The 27,814-nt window shown below is 39.6% G+C and overlaps 1 protein-coding gene across 1 annotated transcript in view; it reads right to left on the bottom strand.

Annotated features, from left to right (window-relative positions):
* Window positions 1-718: 718 nt before the first annotated feature.
* EPAS1 (endothelial PAS domain protein 1) overlaps window positions 719-27,814 on the bottom strand; it is a gene marked incomplete at its 5' end in the record, with an annotated part of 76,454 nt that continues 49,358 nt past the window's right edge. Inside the window, 14 exons of the mRNA XM_009085179.1 lie at window positions 719-3,045; window positions 3,752-3,931; window positions 4,424-4,541; window positions 4,631-4,754; window positions 5,868-6,355; window positions 7,892-8,002; window positions 8,885-9,072; window positions 9,397-9,605; window positions 10,368-10,515; window positions 15,433-15,539; window positions 24,221-24,423; window positions 24,526-24,644; window positions 25,150-25,234; window positions 25,845-25,996. Coding sequence (XP_009083427.1) covers window positions 2,894-3,045; window positions 3,752-3,931; window positions 4,424-4,541; window positions 4,631-4,754; window positions 5,868-6,355; window positions 7,892-8,002; window positions 8,885-9,072; window positions 9,397-9,605; window positions 10,368-10,515; window positions 15,433-15,539; window positions 24,221-24,423; window positions 24,526-24,644; window positions 25,150-25,234; window positions 25,845-25,996 — 2,384 coding nt within the window. The remainder of the gene's footprint in view (window positions 3,046-3,751; window positions 3,932-4,423; window positions 4,542-4,630; window positions 4,755-5,867; window positions 6,356-7,891; window positions 8,003-8,884; window positions 9,073-9,396; window positions 9,606-10,367; window positions 10,516-15,432; window positions 15,540-24,220; window positions 24,424-24,525; window positions 24,645-25,149; window positions 25,235-25,844; window positions 25,997-27,814) is intronic.

The following is a 27,814-nucleotide window of genomic DNA, read 5'->3' as shown; positions in this document are numbered from 1 at the left end:
CAATCTAGAAAAGAAGGTGATGATAGACCACTTTTGCAGGCTCTTTGGAAGACTTGCTGCTGTTGGAGAAGCTCACCTGTGCCTGTATGGGTACTGCATGTTTCAATGACAGTGATCAGAAGGGTCAAGCACTAGCAGCTTCCACACAGCCCAGTTTCAACTTAAGTGCGTGTTCAGAAATTAATTTCTTAATGTGTCTGTCCTCCTGCAATGTGATCAGTGTAATTATACAGGCAAAACTGGCATTTTCTGTATGGAAAAGGACCATTTTAAAAGTAGCATCAGGATAAAGAACTGTGTGGGTGAAGCAGAGGCTTGGAAGGGGAAAGCCCATTCAGGGGGTTCTCAGGACTGCTCAGAATATGATGGCTTCTGTTACTCTACCAAAACTGAAGTGGGGAATGCTGGCAGTTCAGCCTCTAAACTGTCATTTGGTTGACTTAATTTTCCATCCTTTTTTTTAAGGGTAGCAGTACAACAGGCACCCTGAGCAACTTGGACAGGAACGTGGTTTTGAAATGGAAGCAGCAGCCTGAGCCATAGGCCACGTTTCAGGAGGGCAGTGGTGGGCAGGGCATTCATTCCCCGTTTGAGGAAAGATAGTAAACTCCACAAAGCAGTTGCCAGTATGGACCCTTTGGCAGGCTACTTCCCAGTTCTCAAATACAGGTAACATTTGATTGTTCTTTCATTCTTCAAAGATCAATGCAAACCTTTATTTTCTATAAATAATTTAATAAATACTTTTGTTTTACAATGATACAACAAATAACAAATTCATAGCAAATGAGTCACAAAGAATTTTAGGATCAGTATACTTTAATAAGGTATCAGTGTCAAAATACATTTCCTTATCAAGTTAAAGTTCCCATACAGTTATAATATTGTCAATAAGAATTCAGCAATATAGATTATGAAATAATTATGATAAAAAGTATGATTAATATTAAGACATGGAATATTTCTTCAGAGTGTTTTAGTAAACTGTTAGGGTATAACATTTTTAATGCTGAAACTACACAAATAAGAAACAGAAGAGCAGTATTCAAGTGTCTTTAATCCTTGAAGCCTTAAGTCCTTTGCCACTGCAAAATTTGTCAAATCTGGCTTGCCAATTTTCATCAGATGTTGATGCTTACAATACACTTTTTCCACACAGTAATAGCTTCACTTTAGGAGCAGATAATTTTTGGTAATAAAATCTTAAACAATTGCCTGCAATAGGGACTATATTTTATTTTTTACATCATGTACCAATAACAAAAGTATGTGTGGCTAAGACTCGCTTAACACAGCTCTGTGAACCCAAGGCTCCCTCTCTGCAAGTGTCAGTGCATGATATAAAGCAATTTTATACACCAGGCTTCAGCAGAATCAGAAGTCTCAAAAAATATATTTTTGTTCTAAGTTTCTGAGCCAAATTTTTACCTTTTCTACATTGCCACTCTTCCATTTTCTTCAATGAAGCTACAGTGATTTATACCAGTGGAGGAAACAAGATGATATATCCCAACATAGATCTAGGTCTGTATGCATTTTAAAGTCAAAACTGCTCACTTACCTTTTACTGTTTAGATATATTGTAATTTAAACTTTCCTTTGCCTTTGAAAGCATTAAAAGCCTTATTTTTCAAATAAGTGCATGACAATTAATCATAGTTGGAAAGGAGCTCTGCAAATGTCTGGTTGCCTTTTAATGAGTTTTCAGGTACTGATTAATGTAAGGCAAGTAAAAATGACAGAGACCTGCCTGCTGGCTATTCATCTCACTGCAAAATCCTTAATTCTCTTTGTCTACTTATAACTGAGTTAGCCTAATACACTGGGAAATGCTACTTTAACTTTTAGTTTTAATGATTCAATATTGCAATTATCTTGCTAGCTAGCATATAGAATGAAAAAGGGTAACATTAATCAGTGTTAGTACTGGCCACTGCTCCGATTCCTGAAATATCAGCAACATCATAACAAATACTACTAGTTTCTAGCAGAAACAGCTCTTAAAGTTGTTGTGTCATAGATATAGCAAAAGTACCAAGAGATGATTAAAAACTGACCCAGAGAGAAATAATATTTTTAAAAAAAATCTGTTTTGTGTAAAAAATAAAGGCAACAACAAAGAATAAAACAAAAAAATCTCAACACAAACTAAAACACAGGTCTAAATCCTCCACTGGGGCAAATCTGTAGGACTCCCTTGGCTGTAGAGCTAAGCCAGGTTAAGGCAGCTGAGAATGTGGCTTGCTTCTGAGGAAAAAAGCTTACAACGTGCAACTTTCACAGATACCCACAAACATTGCATTTCACCATTCACATTTCTTTCAACAAAGTGTATAAAAATGAAGGGAAGGGGTGGGGGGCAGAAGGCTGGGATTTTTCCTTAGTATGCTTTTCCAAAAGTTATTACAGTTACAATAAAATAAATGCTGGAAAACAGAAAGACTCAGAGGTTTTTAATTTGGCAGATCAACAAAAAACTGTGGTTGGAGATCAAATTTGTTTCATTTATCTTTGGCAATAAAAATAAATCTTTGCATTACTGCAGCCAAAGTATCACGTGATGAGTCATTTCTACCACAGCTTTTTATTAGCATGAAATTTGAAAAAAAAATAATTCAGAATATAAATTACAGGTAATGAGATAAGGGGAGGGTAATCAAACTCTAAACACCACTTTAATTGCAATAGAGAAAATACAGTAGATGTATTTCTTTAATATGAATAATAAAGTAAGTAACTTCAAAAGGCCACTATTTGGTAATGTGGACAGGTTCAATATCTAAGTAAAATCCTGTAAAAGTGTATTGGTATTAGAAATTGTCTACTTGCAAAAATATATTTAAAAACTGAAGCTGTTTTGAACAGTATAGGCCACGGAATACTGCAGGGTCGCTCAGGTTGCCTGGTCCAGCGCTCTGAGCAGTTCACTGCCCTGCAGAAGTGTAGAGCTGCCCAAAACAGGGACGTTCACCTCACAGTCATATCTTGTCAACTCGGGCAACAAGTAGGGTTCAAAGGAGGGCCCCAGCAGACGACTGGTCATACCTGGAACAGAGCAGCAAAGAAAGTCATGGTGCTGAGACCAGGAAGAGGATTTGTTTCCTCCCTCTTCTTCTGTTTATCCCCGTTAGAATTTCATTTTGTCTTTATGTCAATATGTCTCAAACCACCAGCAGTTACAGGTGTCAGAGCAAACCCATGCACCACTCTGCCTTAAACTGCTGCAAGCATGTCACATGAACAAGTGCAGTTTTTCACCTCCACCCCATTTTAGATTGTTGTTTGCTATCATAGCAAACAACGCAGTTTCTAAATTGACACCCGTTTCCCTTATGTATTAAAAGCGACATATACGTGTCCCCTTTAATTACTTATTTCAACTTTTAGAAGGCAGATATTATGACCCTAACCTACAAACCTCCCATATCAATGCTGCAGTGAAGTTGTACAGTACAATATAATCAATTCCATCACAAGACAAGAGTATGGATGGAGGACAACAAGACCTCCAGGCTAAACAGGTACTTAGTTTAACTGAAATAAAGAGTAAAAATATTTTTCCTCACATATTACAAATGTAAATGTTAGTTTCACACTAAACCACAGAACTAATTTTTCATGCTATAAAGCCATATGTATTTGGACCTTAGTTTATCATCCTCCTCCATATTTTTTATGTGTTTTCTTTCATGGAATCAGTATTGGAACTAAACACCAACATTTTCCAATTTCTGTATTGAACAGGTCTTACCTGATGCTTTATGAGCTGGCTGGACACTATAGTCCTGGCAATGGGAACTGTAAAACGGAGGGGGAAACACTCCTGACTTCAAATTCTCACCCGGACTGCCACAGGTGGGTTGATGCTGCTGCTGTTGCTGCAGCTGGTTCATTGGTTGGCTCAGACCTCTCGAGTTACAGATAAATTCATCTGGTATTTAAATATCAGGGAGAAAAAAATTAAATGAAGCCAGTGTAATAATTATAGTAGATAATACTAATTCAAAGCACAGGCAGATCAGCATCTTGTCCTAAAGAAGTGCAGAAACCATACCAGCTCTAGCAGTAAGACTGCACACAAGATATGCCTGTGTAAGGAAAAGCAACATTGTAGAGAAGGAGTATCTGTTTTAGCTCTGACATATTCATATGTTGGAACAGCATGAGGTAAACCTAGCTCCATTAAGCTGATTTCTGTTACCTCCAAAGCCAGAGTGTGAACATACATGAAACCATCTACCTGGTATTTATCAAATGTACCTTAAATGGTTCAGCTCTTAGCAATACAACTTGATCTTTATTTTAGCTCAGTGTAATATTTACAGAGCTTATTTACATTTCCTTTTGAAAGAGCTTTTGTTTCTATTCAACTTGTCTTAAAATTGTTTCAATATGTAATGTTGCAAAACCACTTTCCTCTTACCAGTAAGGACACTTGTGCTGAGAGACTTCTTTTCTGTGACCAAGGAACAATTTTCCCCTTTGAGAAATTTCATTCTCTTCCACATTAGGTGAGATGGGTTAATGACAGATGGATCTCCCTAGAATGTGAAGGAAAGCAAAACAAACAATTACACAAGTGACCATGGTGAGTCCAAAGTTGTGAAGGGGGTACACTTCTTGTGATTACCCCACTCAGCTGTTGTAATGCTTGTTCTTCATAATCCAGTTGTCGCTTCAGTTTCAAACTGTTGGACAGAGCAATTCTTGCTGGGTTTATATCTATGCCTCGTTGTCCAAAAGCATCCAGAGGCCTGTGAAGAAGAAATCTCTGTGTGAGTGCACAGGGAAGCAAATCTAAATAATCTTGTTCATTTACACAGAATCTTCTTTCATTTAAAGACATTTAAAGTGTCTTTGAGACTTGCCAGTGGACAGATCTCAAACATCAAATGTTTTTATTTTCTTTTATTAGTCATCCCACAATCTTAGGACATTTTTGACATTTAGGATCAAAGACTTGTGAAAGTTTAGCATAAACAGCCTCTAGGGATCTCCAGGCAGACATAAAAATGCTGTGGAAAAGAAAGTCATATGATTGTAAAGAATAGGATTTGAAAGCCATGCCTGTCCCCTTACTTTGCACACTAAGTATGAACACACACAGGTTGACGACAGGGGACAAATTCTCTCTTTCCAGACACATATTCAGACACTGGTATTTCTGCCAACAAGAAATCCCAGAAACCAAACTGCAGAGCTTCAGGTTTTAAAATTATCATTGCTATTTCATGAACTTGCTGAACATTTTGGCATGACTGACACTGAAGACCCAAGAGCTACAGAGAAACTTCTAGCTATGAGAGGCAACTTCTAGGAATGTAGCCTCCAATGTGCATTTGATTGCATACTGTTCACATGTAAGAAAGCAAATGAGGTGATGAAGGGTTATAGAAAGAGAGCCTGTAATTGTAAATCTTAGTTGTTGTATTTACATATGCCAACAATAATGTACTCTCATCCCTCTCTCTTCCCTATTTTCTGTTGTGCAGAAAATATATGCTAGGCAATAAAGTATGCATGGGTCCCTGCTTACTGCTGGAGCACTAAGTCTCTTCAGTACTTTTCTTAAGTTGCATAAAGTCAGGCAGGCTTTGCAAAATTACTGGTGTAATTTTAACCTGACCAGCAGGAAGCCCATTCACATATCCTTACAGGCAATGAAAAAACAGCCTGCTTCTGCTTCCACCAGACTCACTGCCACTGGGACAGCACCACACTAATTCCCCCAGAGGTGCAGACTGATGCCTATCACAACTAATTATTTCATCTGAATTGAGAAAAAGAATTTCTCAAGATTATGGCCCCTCTCATTCCCCAAAATATTTTCAGAGTAAAATACATAGTTATATCACAAAAACACTTACCTTTTTTTATATATGGGCACCCTCGGAGAAGGTATTGGAGGCCCTGAGGGGGAACTTGATAGGGTTCCTGAGTATTTATCCATGAGTCTCCATTTAGCAGGAACATATTGTAATGGGGGGTCAGGTGGCCACTGGGTGTTTGGTCTTCCTCCCATCGAAGACAGGGGAGTGCTGGCTTGGTCACGGTATGGTGGCAGTGATGACCTATTCATATTGTTGAAGAACACCGATGACAGGGACCCATGACCAGGGTTAATTTTTTCATTTGATAGCTGTGGGCAATATTTCTCTGGGAGGAACTGATTCTGTGAAGTAGTGGAAGCAAGGGGTTGGAAGATGGTGCTCATGCTACTTAGACTCTGCTGGGTATTTTGTGCACTTTCAGAGAGAGGACGTTCTTCTTGGCAGATTGGGCTGAGCTGGAAATCTTCTCCATCCATAGGAATGTAAGGAGCCAAGGTTTCAAGGTCCAGTTCATTGAAGTCAGTCTGTGCAAAGATAAAGAAAGTTCATAAAGAAACTTTAAGTTAATAATAGTTGTGGCATTTAGTGCAAAAAGGCATACTAATACATACAAAGCTGAAAAATCACTGCCATATTTACCCACATGAAACCATCTAGTTCCTATTTAAAGATGTTGTATATCTATGCTAGCATACATGTCCATTATATCAGCAGCAGCAAAATTAAGGCAACAAACCTATGAAAAAAATCACCCAGAAGAGCAGTATTCGGTAAAGTAGTTTACATGCAGCCTGCAGGATCAGTGTGATCTGAAGTAGATGCTGTGTTTGACCAAGCTTTGAAGAACATGTCTGCCAAGACTCTATAACATGTGGCATGTAGTTGAACCCCAGCCTTTTGCATGCTAAAGTAGAAGACACAGCTTTCTCATAAGCCAAATATATGAAAAAAAAAAAAAAGCTGTGTAAAAATGCAGAAGTTGAAAAAATTTAATCAGAAGGAGACTATCCCACCTGAACCTATATTCTTTTTTCCCTTGGAGGACTAGTCATACCCAAATTCATTTCTCTTGACATTTGACCAGAGTTGAACAGAGAGGATAACCAATGTTGGCCAGGTCATAGCACCCCTGAGGCACTAACATTCATTTCCAACACTCATTTTTCCTACCAAAGCTGCTGATGTGGTGGGCCAACATTGATGCTGAATCTGATGAAACTGAAGTTTCCACATGTCAAGTCTTGCACTGAGTTTGATCCTGATCTGCAATTGTCTCCTATCTGTCCACTCCTTCTCTTGCTTTCATTTCTGTTTCTGTGTCCAGACTTAGATGAAATTTCTTTAGGACATGGCCCACCTAATTCTGCAAATTGCACTGGCAAATTGTGGCACCTCATTTGGGCCCAAGTCACCCCAATCTTTCACAGGATTAATAGATGGAGATGAGTGTAAAGTCTGAGCTGCCCATCAGCAGTGCCTGTTCCTTTCTCTTGACTACAGAGAAGTATAAGCTCTCAACATAGGCATTTCAATTAAGTATCCAAGTATCCTGAATTAGGCCCACACCTTTTATTCACTAGCTCACTGTTGTAATAATGGATTTTGTTATTTATAGAGGGTATTTCTACACTTACACCCTGATTAGAATACAGGACTTTGTTACTTTATGTGCAAGTAATTATCACATCTCTCAAAATCTTCCAAGAGGTAAAACAAGAAGAATATATCCACAATGACAGTTTTCATTTTGTAGTTAGAGACATGCTACGAGGGTCATTCCCCTCTCATTTTGATGTTTTGCAAGAATTAGTTTATTTATATTTTGTTCTAGAAAGGATGTTTACTCATTAGTCATTAGGCCAGGTAAAAAAATATAAAATTGCTCTGCTTTTATTCCTTATCCAATCTACAGAAACCTCCAAATTCTGAAAGCTCTCTGGTGCTCCTTTCCTCTTAGCAGTGCCACCACAGTGACATTCTAAACCTTGTGCTTCAGAGAGTTAGGGACAGAAACGTTCACTAGCAGATTTTTGTGGTTTTTGGAAGAGATATTTCCTTACCTGGGAGGTGCACTGACTTTTTGATTCTGTGTCCATGGCAAAAAGCTTTTCAATCACCTCAATCTTAAGATCTTCATCCACAGAACTGTAATAATCTCCTGGGCTGCTGGGCTGCAGAGAAATAATGATTTGTTATAAGCAGCAAGACAACCACAGTATTGGCTTATCATCACATTGTTTATACTGCACTATTCAGTAGCACCTCTTTCCTATGAAAGGCAAATGGCCAGACTGAATATTTAGTGTCCTCAGAACCCAAAACTGTCCACTTCTATCATGTACTGTCAAGTAATTGTGTGTTGGAGGAAAGCATAAGACATAGGCACCCACTTCTGGAACCTAGCTGTTGTCTTAGTTGTCTTGTCTTTTGGCAACTCAGGCCACGAAGAAGAAATGTACACTATTAAATACTTTTGTCAAGGAGGGAGATGGCTCAGCAATACCTCCATGCTTTTCTTAAGAATGGATGTCCTCTTGTAAAAGCTGTCTAAGGGGGGCTCTAGATCTTGCGGGCAGTGCCCTGAAAGCATGTTCAGTCTTTCAGTGGGGAACTCCGCAGAGCTGCTCTCAAAAGCCTGAATTAGGTAAACTTTCTAAAGACTACAACTTCTAGTTAATACACAGAAAGAGGATGGGTCTGGGGCAGTGCTCCTATTGACCACAAAATTTTACATTGGCTCTTTATTTAAGGCTAACTCACTCCATGAAAGGAGGTAGCATGTTCTACTAGTTGTTTTATTGGTTACAGTAATTACTGAGGGAGAGCTGGGAGACAATGAGGATTGCAATGGCAAGGCAGGATATAGTTCCCATTTGATGGTTTTGCTATTGATCCTTAAGGTACATGCTGTACAGGAAGGATACAGATACACTGGGCCTTGTTAATAAGCAATGAGACAGAACTGCTAACATGAAAACATCATCTACATATATTGCTGGGACTTGCATATAAAACATAACATGTCTTTTGGTTTTTTTATAAGCTCTTCTTACCGTGGAACAGCTACTGTTGCTGCTTGCACTTGGAGTACTGCTGCCAGGTGCAATCTGAGGCATTGTAAAGGATGGTATTGTCAGAGTTTCACCTTGAGCAGGGTGGCTTTTCACTTCCACTGGCCATGCTTTGTTTGGTGTCAAAACAGCATTGGTGAAGGCAGGGGCTTCCTCAAACTTCTGTGTCCCTGGATGGAGTTTTAACAATATTAATGAATGCTTTTAGCTTGTGCAGTGTTATGATATAACTGCAGCTATTCATTAAAAGTAAACACTGCTCCTAGTTGCTATGACAATAAGTTGGCATAGACTTAATGCATGTTGTTTAGTCAGCAAGAAAGCCTGATTCTGCTCTCATTCACAGAAATTTTCCACTGGTGTGAGCACGTGGGCTCTTTTAGCCATTACTCCCAATTTGTACACGCAGCAAACAGACCTTGTCTATTAAGTTTCTAAATGTAGGCTCACACACGGTTCTTTGTTGCACAAAAATAATTTATACAAATACTAACCAAAATCCAGGGAAATAATGGCATCGCCAGGTGTTGGTGCCAGCTGAGCAAGTTCCTCTGGTTCTTCCTTTAACTTAGTAAACAAGAAGTCGCTCTTCTCCGTCCCAGGGATGCCACTGTCATAGGCAGCGTTCATCGTCAGCAGGTGAGGCTTGAAGAGTGATTCTGTTTGGTCCATGGAGAACACAATATCGTTCTTCTCAATTTCACTAACAAGAAAATAGGTTTTAGGCACTTTGTACTCTAAACATAAGAGATGTGGGCAATGTAGGCAGTATAAACTCTCTAAAGCTGGGGCTACAGGAGCATTTTGTCCTCTCAGTTGCATGCCAGGCTCTCGACAGGCGAGGCACAGTTCCAGCGTTGCTGAGCACCACCATCTCGGATGACGCAGAGAATGTGGTCAGGACTTCTGTGGGAATACTCAGGGCTTTGTTGCTCTGCTTTTTAAAGGGATGTAGTCGAGGCTATAATGACCCAGACTATCACTCAAATAAGTATTTCCTATTTTGGCCCCATCTAGGACCAAAAAAACTTTGAGTTTTGCCAAATGAAGGCAAAACTCCTGATTGGTCCTGATTTTTGAGGCGTTAAACAGCTTCTCCTAGCAACATAAGATAGAATTACTACTTAATTTTACCTCTTGGTCCCAGCATTAGAAAAACAAAACATATGAGCAGAGGTGTTACACAATCAAATCTTCAGTGCAGACTTTATACTCTGTTGTATCAGCACAGCAACCATGCTGCAGAAGAGGAAGGCTGTGGTGTATTTCAACAGTGTGCATGGGAACAGGCATGCCGCATTTTTCATCGATGTCTAACATCAGTAAACAAGACTGAACAAACACGACTAAACTGATTTCAGAATAACAACGCTGAATAAATAGATGCTTCAAAAGTTCCTCTAAATCTTGCATTTCTTCCAGCACGTGAGTCGACACGTGTGTTTTTCTGCACTGCACAACTTACCTCAGCACGTAGTTGACGCAGACGATACACTGTGGCTGTAGGTTTCGCGTATTGTAAATCACTGTTCCTTGGGTCTCCAGCCATACGTACCCACCATGCTTGGCAAGCATGCGGTACTGGCCCGTCACTACTTGACCTTTTGTACACACTGAGAAAAGGGAGCAGAGACATAAATAATGCAGCAGGACAAGAAAACACAACATGTAACACTTGTTTTAAATAAACCCACTTGTGAGTTTTCTTTGCGCAGAACTGCACTGAAACATTTCTTACCAAGGATTCTTAACTGAGGGAAAATTCAGCCATTTTAAATATAAAAGGGGCTGTTCATTTCAGGTTTCTACTCAAGATTGAAAATTTGAGTTCTGACGTTGGAGTTCTTGAGATGATCTGAGTCTTCAGATCAGAACATGAGATTTTTAATATTCAATATAATATCCCAACTGCCCCCAAAATAATGCCTGCTGACTGTATGTTTCCTGAGAGTCCCTGTTCAAGAAGTGCTTTGGTTTGGGCTCCCAAGCTGATCTATAGAGAAGTGAATTTATTGCGGAAACTATTTATAGTTTCCTTATTTAGGTGATTGATAAATACAAGAGTCGGATGATTTAAAAGCTATATTCCTTAAAAAAACTAAAATCTGATGTTTTCTCTTTTTATCCCTTAGAAGCTGGAGATATCAACACCATAAAAAAAAAGTCACTAGCACAGCATTGGTCTTAAGAGGCTGAAGTAGTAATATCACTCTTACAAAAGTATCAAAAGCAAGAAGGGTAAATGGGACTGTTTTGTATAGGGGAAAAAAACCCCCTCAAACTACTGTATTTCTCCCGCTGCTTGAACTGTGTTTTTTCTCTGTGACAGCTTGGAATTAGCAGCCTAGAAGGAACCAAGACCCATGTGACCAAATCAAATGGTTTTTGAACTGTCCTGTTTCTCAAGCAATAAATTGACAACAGTACAACTCGGATTTAAAGCCTCAGCTAGATGTTTGAAGGGTGAAATCTGCAGCCCTGACAACCCTCAGTATTTTGCAGTATTTGCAGAGAATGAGTTTTCAGTGTGGAACTTTGGACTTCTGAGATGTAAAGTTTTATGATATGCTACCTGTTGTAATTCAAAGTTTTCAATTAAGGAAAAATACTGTCGATTAGTGGCAGTAAAATTAGAGCTGGAGCACTCAAGCAGCACTCGTACTAATAAGAGCTTGTATTTGTAAGCAGACACAGTCACAGAGAGTAGCAGCAGGAGTGGGAACTGGCTGAACTAAACCTTTGACCACACATTGGCAATCTGTCCTTTTAAACAGCTTTTATGCCCCAAACCAGTATGCCGTCAAACTAATGCCCTAAAAATAATGTAATTTCACTCAGTAGAACTGGAAAATTGGTTCTGCAGTATTTGTACAGAAAAATTCCTTGTGAATGTGGCCATTAACAGAAGCTATCTACTGTCAGTCTCTCCTGCATTACAAATGTACAAATCCAGGCCTGTGAAATGCAACTACTGTTTTGTAGATAATTGTTGCTGTGTTTATCCTTCTATTTCTGAAGTTTGTTTGTTTTCTTCCTAGGAGTATCTAATCATCCTTCATTTAATTTATTTAGACAAAGTAGAACATTACTTTTATTGATTAAATACTTCTGGTGGAACAAAATCAAAAGGCTTTCATTTCAAAGTGTTTTAGTGACTGGACTGTTCTGCTCTGCTTGTGAAACATAATTACACTGCTTCCTAATCATCAGCTCATCAATAAGAGTCACAGTGTAGGCGCCTGTTACATTACAAAGAAGCTCTTTACTGCTTTAATCTTTTTTATTATTATTATTCAAAGCATGTCATGTTCTGATATAATAAAGTACAGCAGAATCCCTCCATGGGGTAATTTCATAAATTACTAATATGCTTGTAACTGCTGACTCTGTTATCAACGCTACATTTAAGGTTCTGCCTTCTGATTGAACTTCTCACTTCTCTTTTTTTCCCTTTTTTTTGGTGTCATTTATAAAGTTCACATTACCTGTATCCTTACAGAACTAATAACATCTCTATAAAATAGGCTCCAAATATATTCCTTATCTTTGGGTGGAGAGAGGGGAAGGCAGGGATGAAAATAATAGAATATAAAATTTGTTCTTCACTGAAAAACACTTGGGAAACATGATTCACTTGGAAAGCTTGTTGAGCTTCTGCTATGTACTGCAAAGTACAGGTGGTGGAAGGTCCCAGGTGGTGACATTCAGCTCCCCACTGAAGTCAGCAGCAAAATTCCCATTGGCTTTAATGGCAACAAGACTAGCTCTTAGTGGAAATGATTACAGATTAGTACTTAAATAATTGCTGAATTGGAAAATATAGTTCTACAGTCACTCTTTTCTGTAAATTTCTGTAACAAGCCAGAAATTTTTGTCTTGCTTGCCTAACATGAAAATCTGGGTATGCTAAACACTGCCAAGCACATTCTAATCTTCCATTTGATAGTGGCTAATTAAGACTTTCTCAGTCTACATGCAACTATACTTTCAGCCATGAACACAAACACTATTGTGTCTTGCTTGAATGTGAGGTTGTTGTTTCTCAAGAAGAAAACCCCAACTCTGCAGTACTGTAAAACTCCAATAAGCATGAGTTATCACTAAATTAGAAGGAAGGAAAGGGAAGGAGTTCTACTTCTATGCAAGACTGATTTGAGGTTTTTCTTTTCAAAGTTCAGTCTCCTTCCTCTATTTCCTATGCATCTTTTCAACACTAACTAACACCATCAGAACTGATGACTGCATTATTACATAAATATATATTCTATTATATTGCATATTTCTAACAAAAATATTGTTTAATAAATGCAAGTGTGCCAAGCAAGAATTCTGAGGTGGGTACTTCCATGTGTAAAAGGCCACAGCCAGGAAAAAAAAGTAAGATCTGTATAGCTACATGCTTGAAAGAATGAGTAAGCTCTGTATAAGCTGTGTGCCTGCTTGGTTACCCTTGTGCATAGACAACACCTCAATGACACACATAATGAAACCTAGGCATTTCCTATTTGGAGGACTCATGTGCATTTTCTCAAGTCACAGTTTGCTGTCACTTTTGTCTTTTGGTTGTTCTCTGAGTTGGTAAGAAGTCTGATGGACCCAAAAGACACAGGAAGTATTTATCTTAGGAAAAACTAGAGTGGTCAAATTTGCTGGAAATATAAACTGATGGTTCTGTTGTGGGCAACAGCATTTACCACAGCACAGACTTTGGTGCTGTGCTTCCAACAGTAAAAAGATAATCCATGCTGATCCTGTGCAATCATAAACACTACCGAACAGTTTGACCCTAAACATTTATAGCATGTGCAGTGCACAGTGCCTTGAGCACTTTGCAAGTGTAACACCCCTCTAAGACTTACTTTTGCCTTCATTTTGCTTCTCCATCAGACCTCATGCCCTACAGCAAAAGTCAGTAGGACATGTCCCTTTTCAGCAGGCACAAATGGCATCTAGACATACACTCTGCACTACATGAAGTTAATTGAATTGCCAGAGTGAGGAGCAACCTCTATCAATGCCTGGTCACAGTGGGTACTAGAAATGCTTCAGAAATCTTTATATGGACAAGTCCCAACTCAGTGCTCCCATTTCATTAACTAGATAGGGATAACCAACAAGGACCTGCTCTCTCTCTCTTTCCTGTTTCCAAAGGGATTGCCAGCTCCCATTTTATTCCCTTCCTGGTGTTGTCCCATTCTTAAAATGCAACTCAAAGGTTCAAAAGCACCAGAGCAGCATACCCCCTGATTTCATAGGATGACTCTCAATAGCACATATGAACATCCTACCTATGAATAGCACTAATTCCTTTGCACTGTTAAAAACACTAAAATATTACCTAAGAAACAATTTTACCAAATATATTCCCAGATAACTCTCACTAAGGATAAGTTGATTTATTTTTTTCTTTTAAGCAGCTCTGGAAACAGGATGATTCATATCAACACTGTTTTACAGCACACAACTTTCATCACTGCCAAACATTCTTTCAAGAAACATTTCAACTTAAAACTGTCCTGAATCTTTGCCATTGGCGCTAACACATATTCCCTTTTCCCCTTATGGTCAGACAGCTATTCTTTGCTGCTACATTTCTCTGGGAAGTACAGAAATACTTTCTGTAAGTCTATTTGGTAAGCAATTCCCTACAGACATGACCTAAGCCGTGGGCTTTTTCCTGAGGACAAAACCTTCATCATTGCAACTACAAGGTGTGTTGGGTTTTTGTTTTCTTTTAGCTTGTAGATTTCAATCTAGCAGCTTTGCTTTGTTCCTATAAAAAGAGCAGCAGCAGAGCTTTTAGTGAAGTGTTACTGAGAAGTCTCCAACCCACTGTTTCAGGGGCTGTAACAGCCAAGGGTGGGAAATGTCACTTGTGCATTAGTGCACCAAACTGTCACCAGCCAAAGCACCAATTCTTAAGGATAGAGACTGAAGATTTAAGACACCTATGTGAGAGAGAGGGGAAGTGTAACTGTATGGCCTGCTGAAGAGAGCAAGCAGATCTTGGACCTGATCTTTGACCCCCAGAATAATACGAGTTTTTTACATTAAGAACAGCTAAAATTGGCAGCTCACATAAGCATAACAAGAAGAAGCTGTTACTGGCAGTAGATATTAATTGTATAATGATTATCCCTTTCAGAAAGTCTACTTGCACATCTGCTTTGGATGGGGAAGATAGCAGTGATTTGGTAGCAAAAGAGAGACATTCAAAGTTACCCTTCAATAAGCTCTTCCTATGTCCCTTTATAGCTGCTCCTCCTGCTGAGCCCTTAGAGGGATGGTGATTCTCCTCTCTAACATCCAAGCTTAGTTTTAATTATGGCAAAAAACAGACCCTCTGGAAAGATCAACAGTAGATTTCGGCTAGACAAGCAAGGTAACCTGCAAGCTGTCTTGCAAGGCATAAATAGTGTTCTTGGAAAATATCTGAACACAAAGTGGACTGTATTTTCAGCTGCTTACTGAGGTATCCACAAGCGATGCTTTAGACGCAAGCTATGAAGAAAAATCAGAATGTGACTTACAGTTCTGGTGACTCTTGGTCATACTCTCTGAGTCCAAGGCGTGGTAGAACTCATATGCCGAACGACCCAGCAGCTCCTCTGGATGATATCCAATCAATTCCGTTATTCTTGGTTAAGGAAAACAAAGCAAATATTTAAAATTCAAGTCACTGTAGCCTTATGCTTACATGTGCAGGGCATCTATCAGCTCTAGGCCTTAGACAAACAGAATTAAAAATGCAGTATGAGAAACTCTGAACTACCAAACACATCAGGAGCTGCAGAGGACTTCTGATAACATTCTGAAATATCTCCATGTTCAGACTAAACTGCCTTGTACTACTACTGGAATCAAAATTCCTAGGGATGTCATTATGTGTGTTGCAAATCTTCCCAGGCCTACTGCACACTATCTCTTATGGAAGGTATCAACTTTTACTACTGACAAAGTCCTCAAGCTGTCCACTACATGCAGAAACTCCCAACGACCATCATTCAAATCCAATGTGTGAGGAAGGTAGTGGTTGACACCATCAGGTTTAAAAGTATGCATACATTTTAAAAACATACACAAAAGGGTTAAAATCACTACTTTGGGTATTGCATTTAAATAAAATGAGAATGCAAGGTGAAAAACAAGAAAAAAACCATCAGCTTGACTACCTAGTGTTTCCTCAGTTATATGAGAACTTTAGCATATGGATTAGGTTACTTGGGTGATTAATCCATAAACTAAGTAGGATTTTACACAAAGAAAGCTATGATCTCAAAAACTAGACTTTTTGCAGACTCCTTTTGTCAAGGCAGAATTTCTCACAAGTTCCTGAATAAATGAAATAGGTCATCAAACTATGCAGATAATTTTCTGTCATGAAGGGGTGAAGGAAAAATGTTCTTTTTCTTCCTAAATTCAATTTGAAATATCATCGTATGCAACTTTACAAGACACATAGTAAGCAAAAAATTAATTCAAAAGCAAAGATCATCCTATCTTCTGTTTTACAAGACAACACTGCTCTTGGATGTCATTTCCTAGCTTCTAACCTCTAAGAAAAGTCTGCAACTGTATCAGACAGCAGTAGCAGGAAGGACTGAGAACCGACTATAAACCTTTAAAAGCTGGAGGTTAGCAAGGAATGGTTAGCATTTTGCAGCACATCACTGCCGTCAACTGTCACTAGTTCTCTCCGAAAGGCTTTATCTGCCACTGCCACATTCGAGTCGAGGCATTGCTACTTTGAAGCGAGACATCCTCAGGTTTGTGTACTCCCTGGAAGGACAGCCTTGGCCCAGCCCTCCAGACACAAGCATGTCTTTACAAGACAGACATGTAAATACTGTAAAACAAACAGAGCAAGAGCGTGGCATTTGTCCCCTGGATCCCCCTCCAGCAAGGAAGACACATAAGATAGAGCTATTTTGTATATGGTTTGAACGCCAAGACACTGAGTCAGCTTTTCCTTCTCCACAGAACTGGATAGCTTATAGCCCCAGGACACACCTTGGTTTTGTCACTCTGAAAACTACTCTCTGTCCTGATTTCTGTGGAATAAAGCTGGGTTCACAATGCTTTAGCTGAGCAAAAGCAGTAGTTTGTATTTGGGTTCCCCTCAAAAACTTACTCTCCTGTTTATATTTACAGTTTTATTTACATTTATAGTTAGACCAGCAAAGAGGAAATTCTTGAATCCAAGTTTCAAAGAGCTTTTTTTTTTTACTGTCTTCACTGCTAAGCTTCTGAACATCCCAGTCAAATCTGTAAGTTTTCTCTGAAACCACAATTGCTTTTTCTTTCTTAACAAAAGCTGTAGTTCTCATAATGAGTTGGTTGTCAGAGCTGAACCACCAGGAAAAAACAACAAATACTGAAGGAGCCATAATAAAAGTAAGGCTCACAAAATAGAGTTGCTGCTTGCCTTTACACAGCCAGCTGGGACACACGGGTGTAAGTGGCCAGAGGCTTTTGCCAGACCCAGTGTAAACACACAGTCTTTAAAAACAGAAACTATGGCCTTTGGTTATATAATGGCACAGTATCCTCAAACTATCCCAGTTAGTTTGGTGCTCTTCACAAGGGCAAGGTATTTAAAATTCAGGAAGTTGATGATTTACTTGTAATCCAGGCCCTGGGAGCTGAGAGCCAAGTGGGAGCTGAGCAGAAGAAGGAAAAATAAAAATAATAGGGAAAAACAGAAGTCTCATGTACCCAGCAACACCAATGCAGATCCAAAACCACATTATAGGCTTCAAGGGTGTCTCAGTGGAACTGAGACAGCAAGCAAAAAATATGTGTTACAGCAGACTGAGGGACTCTTAAATCTTATCATATAGGAACTGCAATCTCTATGCAAAATTACAGTCCTGTAATTCCCCCTCTCAAACTGCTCCTTGCTGTTCATAATGAGCACACTCACTGTAAAATTACTCTTCTTGTCATTCCATGGCACAGAATGACTTGTGGTGCAATCCTGCTGTGACAATGTCAAATTTAATTAGATCTAATGTAATCCCAAATGAAAGTTAGCAAGTGGTGGATTGGTATCTTTTTACTGCGACCAACTGCATATTAAACAAAAAGATCAAAATAAGATATCAAGGAGTTGCCCACAAACACCACAACACTGGCCAAATTCTAAACCCATGTGTGGTAGCAGTGAAATAGTAATAAAGAGTAATTGTTTTAAAATAGGTACTTTGAAAAGTAAGAATAAATGTCTAAACAGCCTCTATGCCTTTGCTGACTGATCTGTTAATCTGTTAACACTATTCAGATACATTACACTTCTCTTTAAAGACTTCTGGGATCAAAATGACTTTTTAAAAATTATAGAATTTTTTTTCTCCCACCCCCCAAAAAAATCCCTAAAATTGGCTGACAGTGTTTTCTATATTTTTAAACACCACTGTTTTATAACAAACACCCTCTCTCCAATAATTGTTAGCTGTATTCATTTGGCTGCATGAATTGGCAGTTCATGGCCTCCTGTATTCCTCCTCTGGTGCTGCTAACTCTGAGAAGCTTAAAAAAAGCTTACAAAAATCTTGTAGGCTGCAGGCAGTACAGGGGTGGAAATCAGATTAGCCAGTTTCATGCCACATTATGCACCAGGGCTGAGGCAGGCAGATATCCCCACGTTCATCACACCCACCTCGCAACTCTCCCAAGATATTTGTGGAAGAAGACTGGCTGCAGCCGAGAGCCCAAACAGTACCTGGGCCAGAAGGCACTGAGTGCTTCAGCAAAGGTCCTTGCACTGACCTCACCTGAGCACCACTTTGAGGTTTGCCAGTGAGGTGCACCCTCCAAACTCTGCATGCTTTTTTTTTTTTAATGCCAAGTGAACACACAGAAGACTGAGTGCAAATGAAAAGGCATCCCATGAAGCTAAGAGAAGGAGTACATAACTATGAGAAATATATATGTCCCATGGGGCCAAAGGGTCATTTACAAAACTGAGTCCGGGACACAAGACTTCTACTTTTGCTTTAGACACCAGACAGAAAATTGCTCTTTGTGCAAGCTGTGGAATGACAAAATTGGAAAACAAACTATACGGTGGTTTTGGATGGCATTCCTACCATGGTAGGCTTTGTGTTTCCTTTGCATCTGTAGAATGCTAATTAGAAAGATAATAATAATCTTTTCTTGAAGGCGACAGGTAGGCTGCAAGGCTGTTTATTTTCCTGTTAACCACATTTTTTCCTTGAATACAAATACCTTTGGGGAAATATTAATTTTGCCAGACTGGCACTTCAGTTTTCAGAGGCTAAACTTGTCATCATGATGTACTGAAGTTAAAATCTCAGAAAACACAGTAAAGAGGTGGGCAGTAGACACCTGCAGTAGTGGATCTGTCTCAACTATTACCACTGCAGTGCTTTTTGAGCAATACTTTAGTTTCTCTTAATATACTATATATATATAGTGCATTATATATATAGTATAGTGTGTATAGATATAAAATATAGTATGTGTATAAAATATAGCATATATAGTATATTAAGAGAAACTAACACATAAAAATATCTTAAAGTACCATTTTTGGGACATGGAGTAAAGGCAAAGTTTTGTGCTCAGGGTACACAATGAACCATCAAGTGATCTTGAATCCTATTTCTAGATTTGTAGAACTTTGCCCTAGTTTATCTCTTCGAGGCACAGCAAAGCAAACAAACCTCACTACTTTGGAGGCTGCATCTCCTACAAGATGAGCTAGTTCAAGTATTTTGTTTTTTCTTAAAATTCTGCTTTTCTGTCCCTGTATAGAAGCACAAAGCTTCTTATTGTATACCATTTCTAGAGTTAAAATAGTATCGTAAGAACCATCAGGACTGAGAAGTCAGGCTCTTTGTGGAAGACTGCTCTAATGTTTACTGCTTATAAAAAAATAGCTGGGTGTATATTTGTCAGGCAGTGTGTGGACTCTGTGTGTGAGGGTGTGGATCTCTTAACAAAGTCTTTCTGTATTCAAACCATTACAAGGTTATTGAAGGTAAATTGGTCTTGAGGGGAACAAACAAACAAAGCTATACTTAAAGCAGAATGAGTTTTAAAACAAAAAGAGAAAAAAATAATAAAGCCCAACACAGACACTATGCCTGGAGTAGAGCACTCCATCAGCCTGCCAGAGCAGGCAGCAGGGCAGTCCTGCCAACCACCCACATTTCCTCTCAAAAGTATTCATGGCTGCTTCTACTGTAACTCAGACCAATGAAAAAAATATAATGCCAAATCCACTCCTGAGAGGGACAGTTGGCCTGGTCAGGTGTATCTGTCCTGACAGGCAAAAAAAACAGATGGATATATGAAAAACCAGGACTCTGTCTCTCCTACTCATTTGGTCTATCTAAATCAAATTCTGTTATTAACAAGTCAGTCATGGGGTTTTCGTTAAAAAAAATATGACATATACCAAAAGCCAGTTATGTCAAATGTGGATCTTTGGCTTCAGATGTCATCACTTCACTATTGTCTTCATACCAGATTTTTCCCTGAGTAGGGATGGAGGGACAGGAGCTCCATTCAAATGCTTATTTGCATTCTCACCTAATTTAAAAATATTCCCCAAATATAGGTCAAGTGGCAAACTCAAATCTCATCCAAGGTCCTGTGCCTGCATATTTCTGTTTTACTGGGACATAACTGGAAGCATAATACAACTCAGATTCCTCTCAGTCAGGCACAGTCTGGATCCCACATGTATACTCCTATTAGGAAAAATCTAACTGGGCCCACCACTATGGCATTGCATCTTCCTGCACTATCCTACTCTGACTCACCATGCATCCTCCATTGCTCTTTTTTAACTGAACTCTTCCATTAAAATGCTTCAATCAAGAAAAAGAAAAAAAAAAGAGCATAACTAATCAGGTTTCTTCTAATCAGGAACATACAATTCCCCACAGCAAGCCATGCCTCCAAAGTAATGGAGAACATATGCTTTTCACTGTGCCAGTGCCAGGGGACTGGTTGGTGACACAGCCTCTGGAGCTGCCACCTGCACATCTCTCCCCACGCAGAACAGATTTGTTTCTTTATCCCTCCTTCTCTCCTGTCATGCATGCTACCTGCAGCAATTACAGGCAAAGAGTGCTTCCCTCTCGTTTCCACAGCACCCTAGAGGTTGTAGGGAAGAAGGTGAAAAGCAAATGCCACTTAGATGCCACATTACCCTCCCTGCTTTCAAAACCTTGGTCTCCTCCAGTTCACAGCATATGGTTTTCCTTTGCTATGCTTAAAGCATAAAGGCTCAGACTGCATGTGCTGGGACACCTGAAGTAGCTTTGGGGTTTCCTATTAAATTCAGGCACAGTTTTCACTTTCATTTTTTGTATTTTTCCACCACAGAAACATATTGCCACTAGTTCTACCTACTCGTTGGCACCATGGCCCTGCACAGGAAGATCCACCGAGCATCAGCTATGCACTCAGGTAACAAAATTACCTTTGTATAATTGCCTTTTTTTTCTGACTGAAAAACCCTCACTGGTGATCTTCCCTGACACAAAAGCATTGTGCAGCTGAACTAAATCCTCACTTGGATTATTAAATTGTACAACTGATAAACATTTCTGTATTACAGCTAAAATAATCCTTCCTGTAAGCCACTTAGCCAAGTTAAGTGGAGCGAGGGAACATTTTTAAATCACTCTCCAGGAATGGCTGAAGCAGGCATTTAACAGAACAACCCCTATTTATTATTCATATCTCATGAACCCTTCTTTACAGGCTAATCACCTTGTAAAAGCTCTTTTAAGAATATAAACGTATCCCACCTAACCACTGGCAAGTTCTAGGCCCACATACATAATTTATTTTTGGAAGGCAAATTATATGGGTACTGTCTCACACATTTTAAATTAGGGATGGCCAGTCTTGCCTGCTTCATATTGCATCTATCCTGTACCCTCCCAAGGAAAAGCCAAAAGAATAATTGCACTTGTCAGCCAACTAGTTTTTGTTACAAAGTGTTGTAAAGTAGCCAGCCTATATTTTGCATGTTGCTTTGTGACAGACAAGAGACTATGAGCTTTCCTAAAGAGATTATCCTCAGAAATCCTAGTGTTTCTTTAAGTGAATGCTTTGAAAATAAAAGCTGAATGCTCCCTGGAAGCAGACCTGTCCACACCAGATGAACTGCAAAGAGGATACTAAGACCACTGTCTGGCAGAGGAGGCATGCTGCCTTCAGTGGTATCAGACTTAAACTGGAAATACAGTCTCTTATGGATGTGTCACCCCTGCTGTGCTGCTGCGGAAAGGACAGAGTACGCTGAAAAGGGTTTAGGCATCTGACTGGCACATGCTGCTTTCCTTCCCCTGCTCCTCAGCCTGGATTTACATTCTTGGCTTAAGCTGCTCCTTCAATGCAATTTGTCTAGCAGCAGCTGAATTTGATAAGAACAGCTGAGTGTTTTACATTTTTATGCGTCTACTGATGTGTCTGTTGGAGAGAAATCACATCCCTTGGGGAGGGAAGCAAGAGCCAGAAGGATCTGCTGCGAAGAACCTGAAAGGTTTGTGAGGTCTCTTCCTTCTTTGGCCTGGCTGGCTTTTTACAGCTTTATCAAAAATCTCAATAAAACATGAATGAAACATCCAACCAAAACTATGTAGTAGAAGATGTACTGCTTTGTTGTCTGGTTTTAAAGAAGAATAATATCTAAAATTCCTACAAGTTAAATCCTCCAGAGGAAGCTGTTGTATTTCACTGCCATGTGAAACATTTTCCCTGTAAATCAAACTCCCACTATTAAGATGGGACACAATATGTAATTATTTTCAAAATAAGCATGTGTATCTTTAATGGAATAGCATCAGTCCCTCTAATTCTCATTTATAGTGGCTTATGCAGTAAGTCTTGCAGAGACATGTGAGTGCTGCAATAAAGCAAAATCCTCTGCTACTCACTCTCCTCCAGCCTGCCATTGAATGGTCCCAGTAATTCAGAGGTACATTGCTTTTAATAATGAGCACTACCATATTGTTGCTTTCCCTTGCAGCAGGAAAATCCTATTGATACCTCAGTATTTTCATCCTGAAGGTATAAACAAAATTAAAACCAAGTCTGTCTGATTATGGTGACATCAGAGTCCATTTGTAGTTAGAGCACACTTGCTGCTCAGTTCTCAGGTCACAAGAAGGTCAGTCACAAGTTTCACACTTATAATCTTGCTTTCATTCACAGCTGCTAACACTGCTAGTTTATATGGTTGCTTTATCACATTGTTTAAAATAATAATCTTACTTAGCAAAGTTGAAAAAAAACCTTTGAAGGTCGAAAAAAATAACAAAGATGTCAGTTCTATGATTTTCCGCGTAAGATGCGAGCATATGTATAGTCCCAATGATAACCCTACAGACCTCAGTGGTTGCTAGCATCTCTGGACTTCAGGAGAACTGCTTCATTAGGCAGAAAAGGTCATCTTAAATTCAGGAATGACCTCATAAAATCAAAAAACCCCAAAACAAACACAAAATCCACAGCAGTAAAGACAGGACTTTCTGGGCAAATGGGAAACAGGGAGACACTTCATGGGAAGGGATCTCTGGTTCACTCACACACAGGCAAGATGGATACCACAATATGTAGACAGGGAGAAGAGGCAGTGGCATGAAATGTCATGGAGATCCCAGGGGAAATCAGGCAGGTAGAGACTAGGGGATCTCCATTTATTCCACTCTAGAAGGAAGTGTGAGGAGTGGAGGACACAGACCCTTGCCTGACCTAAGATCTTCCCCTCCCCTTCATTTCGCCATTAAAAGGAGCAGATAGATAACCAGCAAAGCTTGTTTGTTTTGCATTGAGCAAGAGGCTGCAACTGCATTTCAGAGCTGCAGGTACTCTGAATGCCTTAGCAACTCCTAGTTAATTTAGGGCACAAAGTACTTTCCAGCTAACTGATAATAGTGTCCTGAGCCAAAGCAACGATGAAACAGTCCTTGGCTAAGATCCATACGATGTGCCAGTCGAGACATTCTCTAAAATACGAGAACAGAAATCCTGTATACTCTTCAGTCTATTAAACCCTAAAAACCTAATGCTTGTGGCTCCGAAGTGCCTCATCTTCTGCCAGTAAAATTGAATTCCTCACTTGGCAGGAGGAGGAAATACAGTAGGAGTACCGTTTTGCCTAAACTGAGATTTGAGGTGGAGTTAGTGAGCCACTGAATAGCCGCTTTGGTAACAGACCATACTTTCTTCTAGTCCTTGCTTACCAGGTCCACAGAGGAGGACATTCTGAAGAACTGCTTGTTTTGTTGAGGAAGATAGAAACACCTATGGAAACAAAGTAGCAGTGGAGCTTACCTGTCATCGCAGTAGGTAAATTTCATGTCCATGCTATGGCGGCTCAGGAAGGTCTTGCTGTCCAGGGGGATATCGATGTTTGAAGGGTGCTGAATAGGCTCACACATTATTATAAGGCAGGTGAGAAGAGGCTCCTTATACCCACACAGAGTGTGAGGAGGGCAAGTGTTATACACTTTAACTTGCCCAGTGCAGTGCAAAACCTGAAATAATGAGAAACAAACTCAGAACGTACTTTCTCTCCACACCAAAATGTCTTTCAAAATCAAAAATACAAAAAACCTATTATGTCTCAAATATGGTACCTTCCATGTGGCAGACTTGAGGTTAACAGTTCTGCCTCTGTTGGTAACAGTGCATTTCATCCTCATGAAGAAGTCACGCTCAGTTGACATCTCTTTGTTTTTCTTTCCAAAGCCTGGACCTGTATAAGGAAAATGGTAAATAAGTTTTCTCATTTTACTTCTTGATTTCTTCTACATGTAAGCATGAAGGATTCAACAGAAATAGCAGACTAAATTCTCAGATCATTTACCTGGAGAGACCATCAAAGATGCATGGACCATTGCAGGACAGTTTGTAGAACTCAGACCTAAAACTTTAAGTGGAACTCAAATAGGACTTCGTGCATTTAAACCTATGTTTTCACTTGCAGCACATAAATCTTTCCGAAGTGTTACCACTGAAAACACTATGCCCGTCTCAACTTGATGAAAGTAAACCACTAAGCAAACAGTCCACAGTGCTACCATATTTAAGCAATATTTGGCAAAACAAAACAAATCTGCAAAGCACTGAATAACAGTTAATGATTACTCTAGGAATGAAAATTCCCTTTACCGTGATGAACAGATCTCTACTGCTAGCCAATTACTTCATTTGGTTATATAAAAAGCAAACAGTGACTTCTGTATTTTTTTGATTATTACCATTTTTCAGACTCAGATTCTCTCGAATTTCTTCATGGTCACATGGATGAGTGAAGTCAAAAATGCTGTGTCCAGTTAGTTCCACCTGTGCAGAAGTAAGAACTACACTTAGCCAAACAAAAGCAACCAATAGCATTTATCTGTTTTCAGATAGAGCTCTTCAGATGAAACTGGCCCCTAGAACTAAGTGCATTGACAGGGTGCTCACAGACACAAATCCTGTGACCCCCCCTTTTTTTTTTACCCTATGCATAACTTCTCATTTTCTCCCCCAAACAATTCTCTGTCTTTGGATTTGCACAGTGCAGTTAATGGTCAACACCACTGGTAATTTTCAATGCAGAAGGAGAAAACTCCCAATCCATAAAGCAGAAAATGGGGATGCAAAAGAACAGCTCTGTCCTGCTTGTCTTATAGTCTAAGGCACAAGTAAAACAAATGTCTTCTCCTCTCCACGGTAATATCTAGGATGGCAAGTTTTCAATCACCAAAGACACTACAGCTTTGAAAGGAAGGGAAAGGGAAAACCTCCCCACTATTATCTGGTGTGCAGGGTACCTGCCTCAAAAATAAGACATTGTATCCAGTCCTTTTTTTTTTTGCAGTGACACAGCTTGAGTTTTCTGCATTTAAGCATAGGACATGTTTCTAGGAATTGTACTAAAAAGACAGGAAAGCATAAGAGAACAAGTTACCTGAGTAAGACCCATGTATTTGTTGACATTCTCTGACAAAAAAATCATGTCTCCATCCTGTGTCACCACGGCAATAAATCCCTCCAAAGCTTTCAGGTACAAGTTGTCCATCTGCTGATCTGCCTCTAGTTCATTCTCATTGTCAGCACATACTGAGAAAAAAAAGAAAAAAAAAAGCATTCAAAGTCTTCATCACCCCACCCAGCCTTTTTCAATGCAAGCACATCCAGTTACAAGGTGACAAAATATTTTTTTGTTGTTGAAATTTCTTTTCCACAAACCCCTTCAGGTGGGGCCTTCTGAACTGCATGTGAAGTTATCACTAGAAAAGTAGGAGATATTTTTCTAAACTTCTTGGCAAATGCAATAGACTCTCTATCCACCTTTAGCATGTTTCTGCAAGATATATGCACCTACACGGCTAGACACTGAAGTGCATCTTGTCTGTGCACATTCTCTTGGCCACATGCAACATTTGTACCTCCTAACAGGCACAAGGTATAGGGCAAGTCTTACAGAAGATATGCAAATTTTGCATTCCTAACAAACATCTAACAAGAGACTCTTCCATCAGGCCAGGTTTTCTTCAAATATGAGTCCTACAAAACACTCCTAAATAGACCTCTCCTCTCAATATGGAGACACCTCTTAACACTACTTTTAGTAGAAAAAGTAGAAAAATGCTCACTTCAAGTCATTTTGGGAGAATCTCTCTTTCATCCCATAAACCTGAGTATTCCTGGGAAAACCACAGGTCCATCCCACCAAAACCTGCTTTTTTTCATCTGCAGACATCAAAACTCCCTCTGCTCTACTCCACCAAACTTTGACAAGCTTTGCCACTCACCTACTCTTTTCCTGTCCCATAAGGAAGAGACCCTCAGACTCTGCTTATGTCCCAGATGTTTGCCTATGCAAATTCATGAATCCAGTGCACCTCATCCATTTTGGGGAAAACCATGCCACTGTTGAGCTGAAATCTAATGATTTGCTAGAATACTTATTACAGCTTTTTTTTTTTTTGGTTATGCATTTTCCTGCTACTTTTTGGCTGCACTGTAGAGACAATTGATGCCAATGTGATGCCCTTGTGTGCGCTCATCTCCTGCAATGGGAGGCAGTAAGTAAGTAAAACTACAGGAAGGGAGGGAGTGGGGAAGATACTGCTCCTCCTAATGCCAGTCTCCCTACTGCCAGTCGCCCAAGTGACCATTTCCCTTCTGTGTTTTTAAGCATGTTCATCTCCACAAATAAGAAGCTTCCAGGGGATGATTTACAGATGACTACTTTAAAAAAAATTCTGTGTAGGAATTGGCCCATTACTTTCTTGATATATTTTATGTGAAACTTCTGGAATTATGTTTTTACAAAACTATTTACAGATATTGCATCTGGTCTGTGTACCTCAGACATGCTGTGGTGAGCTTATCTTTATGGTGTTGTCAGTTAGCCTGCACATTTGTGATCAGTCACTGCAAATATGTGTGGTAAGGCTCTGGATTTGGGGGGAGAAAGTAAACAAGCAAAGCAAAAAAGCCCACCCCTTATTGTCTCAGAATAAAGAATAACAAACTCCAAGAAACAAGCCCATGGGTAAGTCCCATCTAGATCAAAGGTGCTCCACAGCCCATGGCAGCAAGGATGATGTGAGAATAGCCACAGTAATTCTGCTCTCTGTCCCCCTTCCTGATGGCACAACAGTGCTCCAGGCTGGGCCCACCACCAATTCTACTGTCCAGAAGCTCCAGCTGTAATTGCATCAGCCTTACTTGCAAGAACAGTGGGACTCACACAAGTTTCTTGGGAGAAGCTGCTACTCTTTGTTGGTTTAATGTTGCAATTTCAGTATACAGTTTTTGCTCTGCAGTACACATACGGTTAAGCACTTGAGAAAAGCCATTAATTTTTGTCCTTTTCCCTCCATGAAACAGCACACTGATCATTTCCCTTCATGTTTCTTGTTGAAATAC

This window comes from Acanthisitta chloris, unplaced genomic scaffold (assembly GCF_000695815.1).
Source record: "Acanthisitta chloris isolate BGI_N310 unplaced genomic scaffold, ASM69581v1 scaffold4772, whole genome shotgun sequence".
Classification (NCBI taxonomy): Eukaryota; Metazoa; Chordata; class Aves; order Passeriformes; family Acanthisittidae; genus Acanthisitta; species Acanthisitta chloris.
This window is presented reverse-complemented; position numbering and strand designations above follow the sequence as displayed.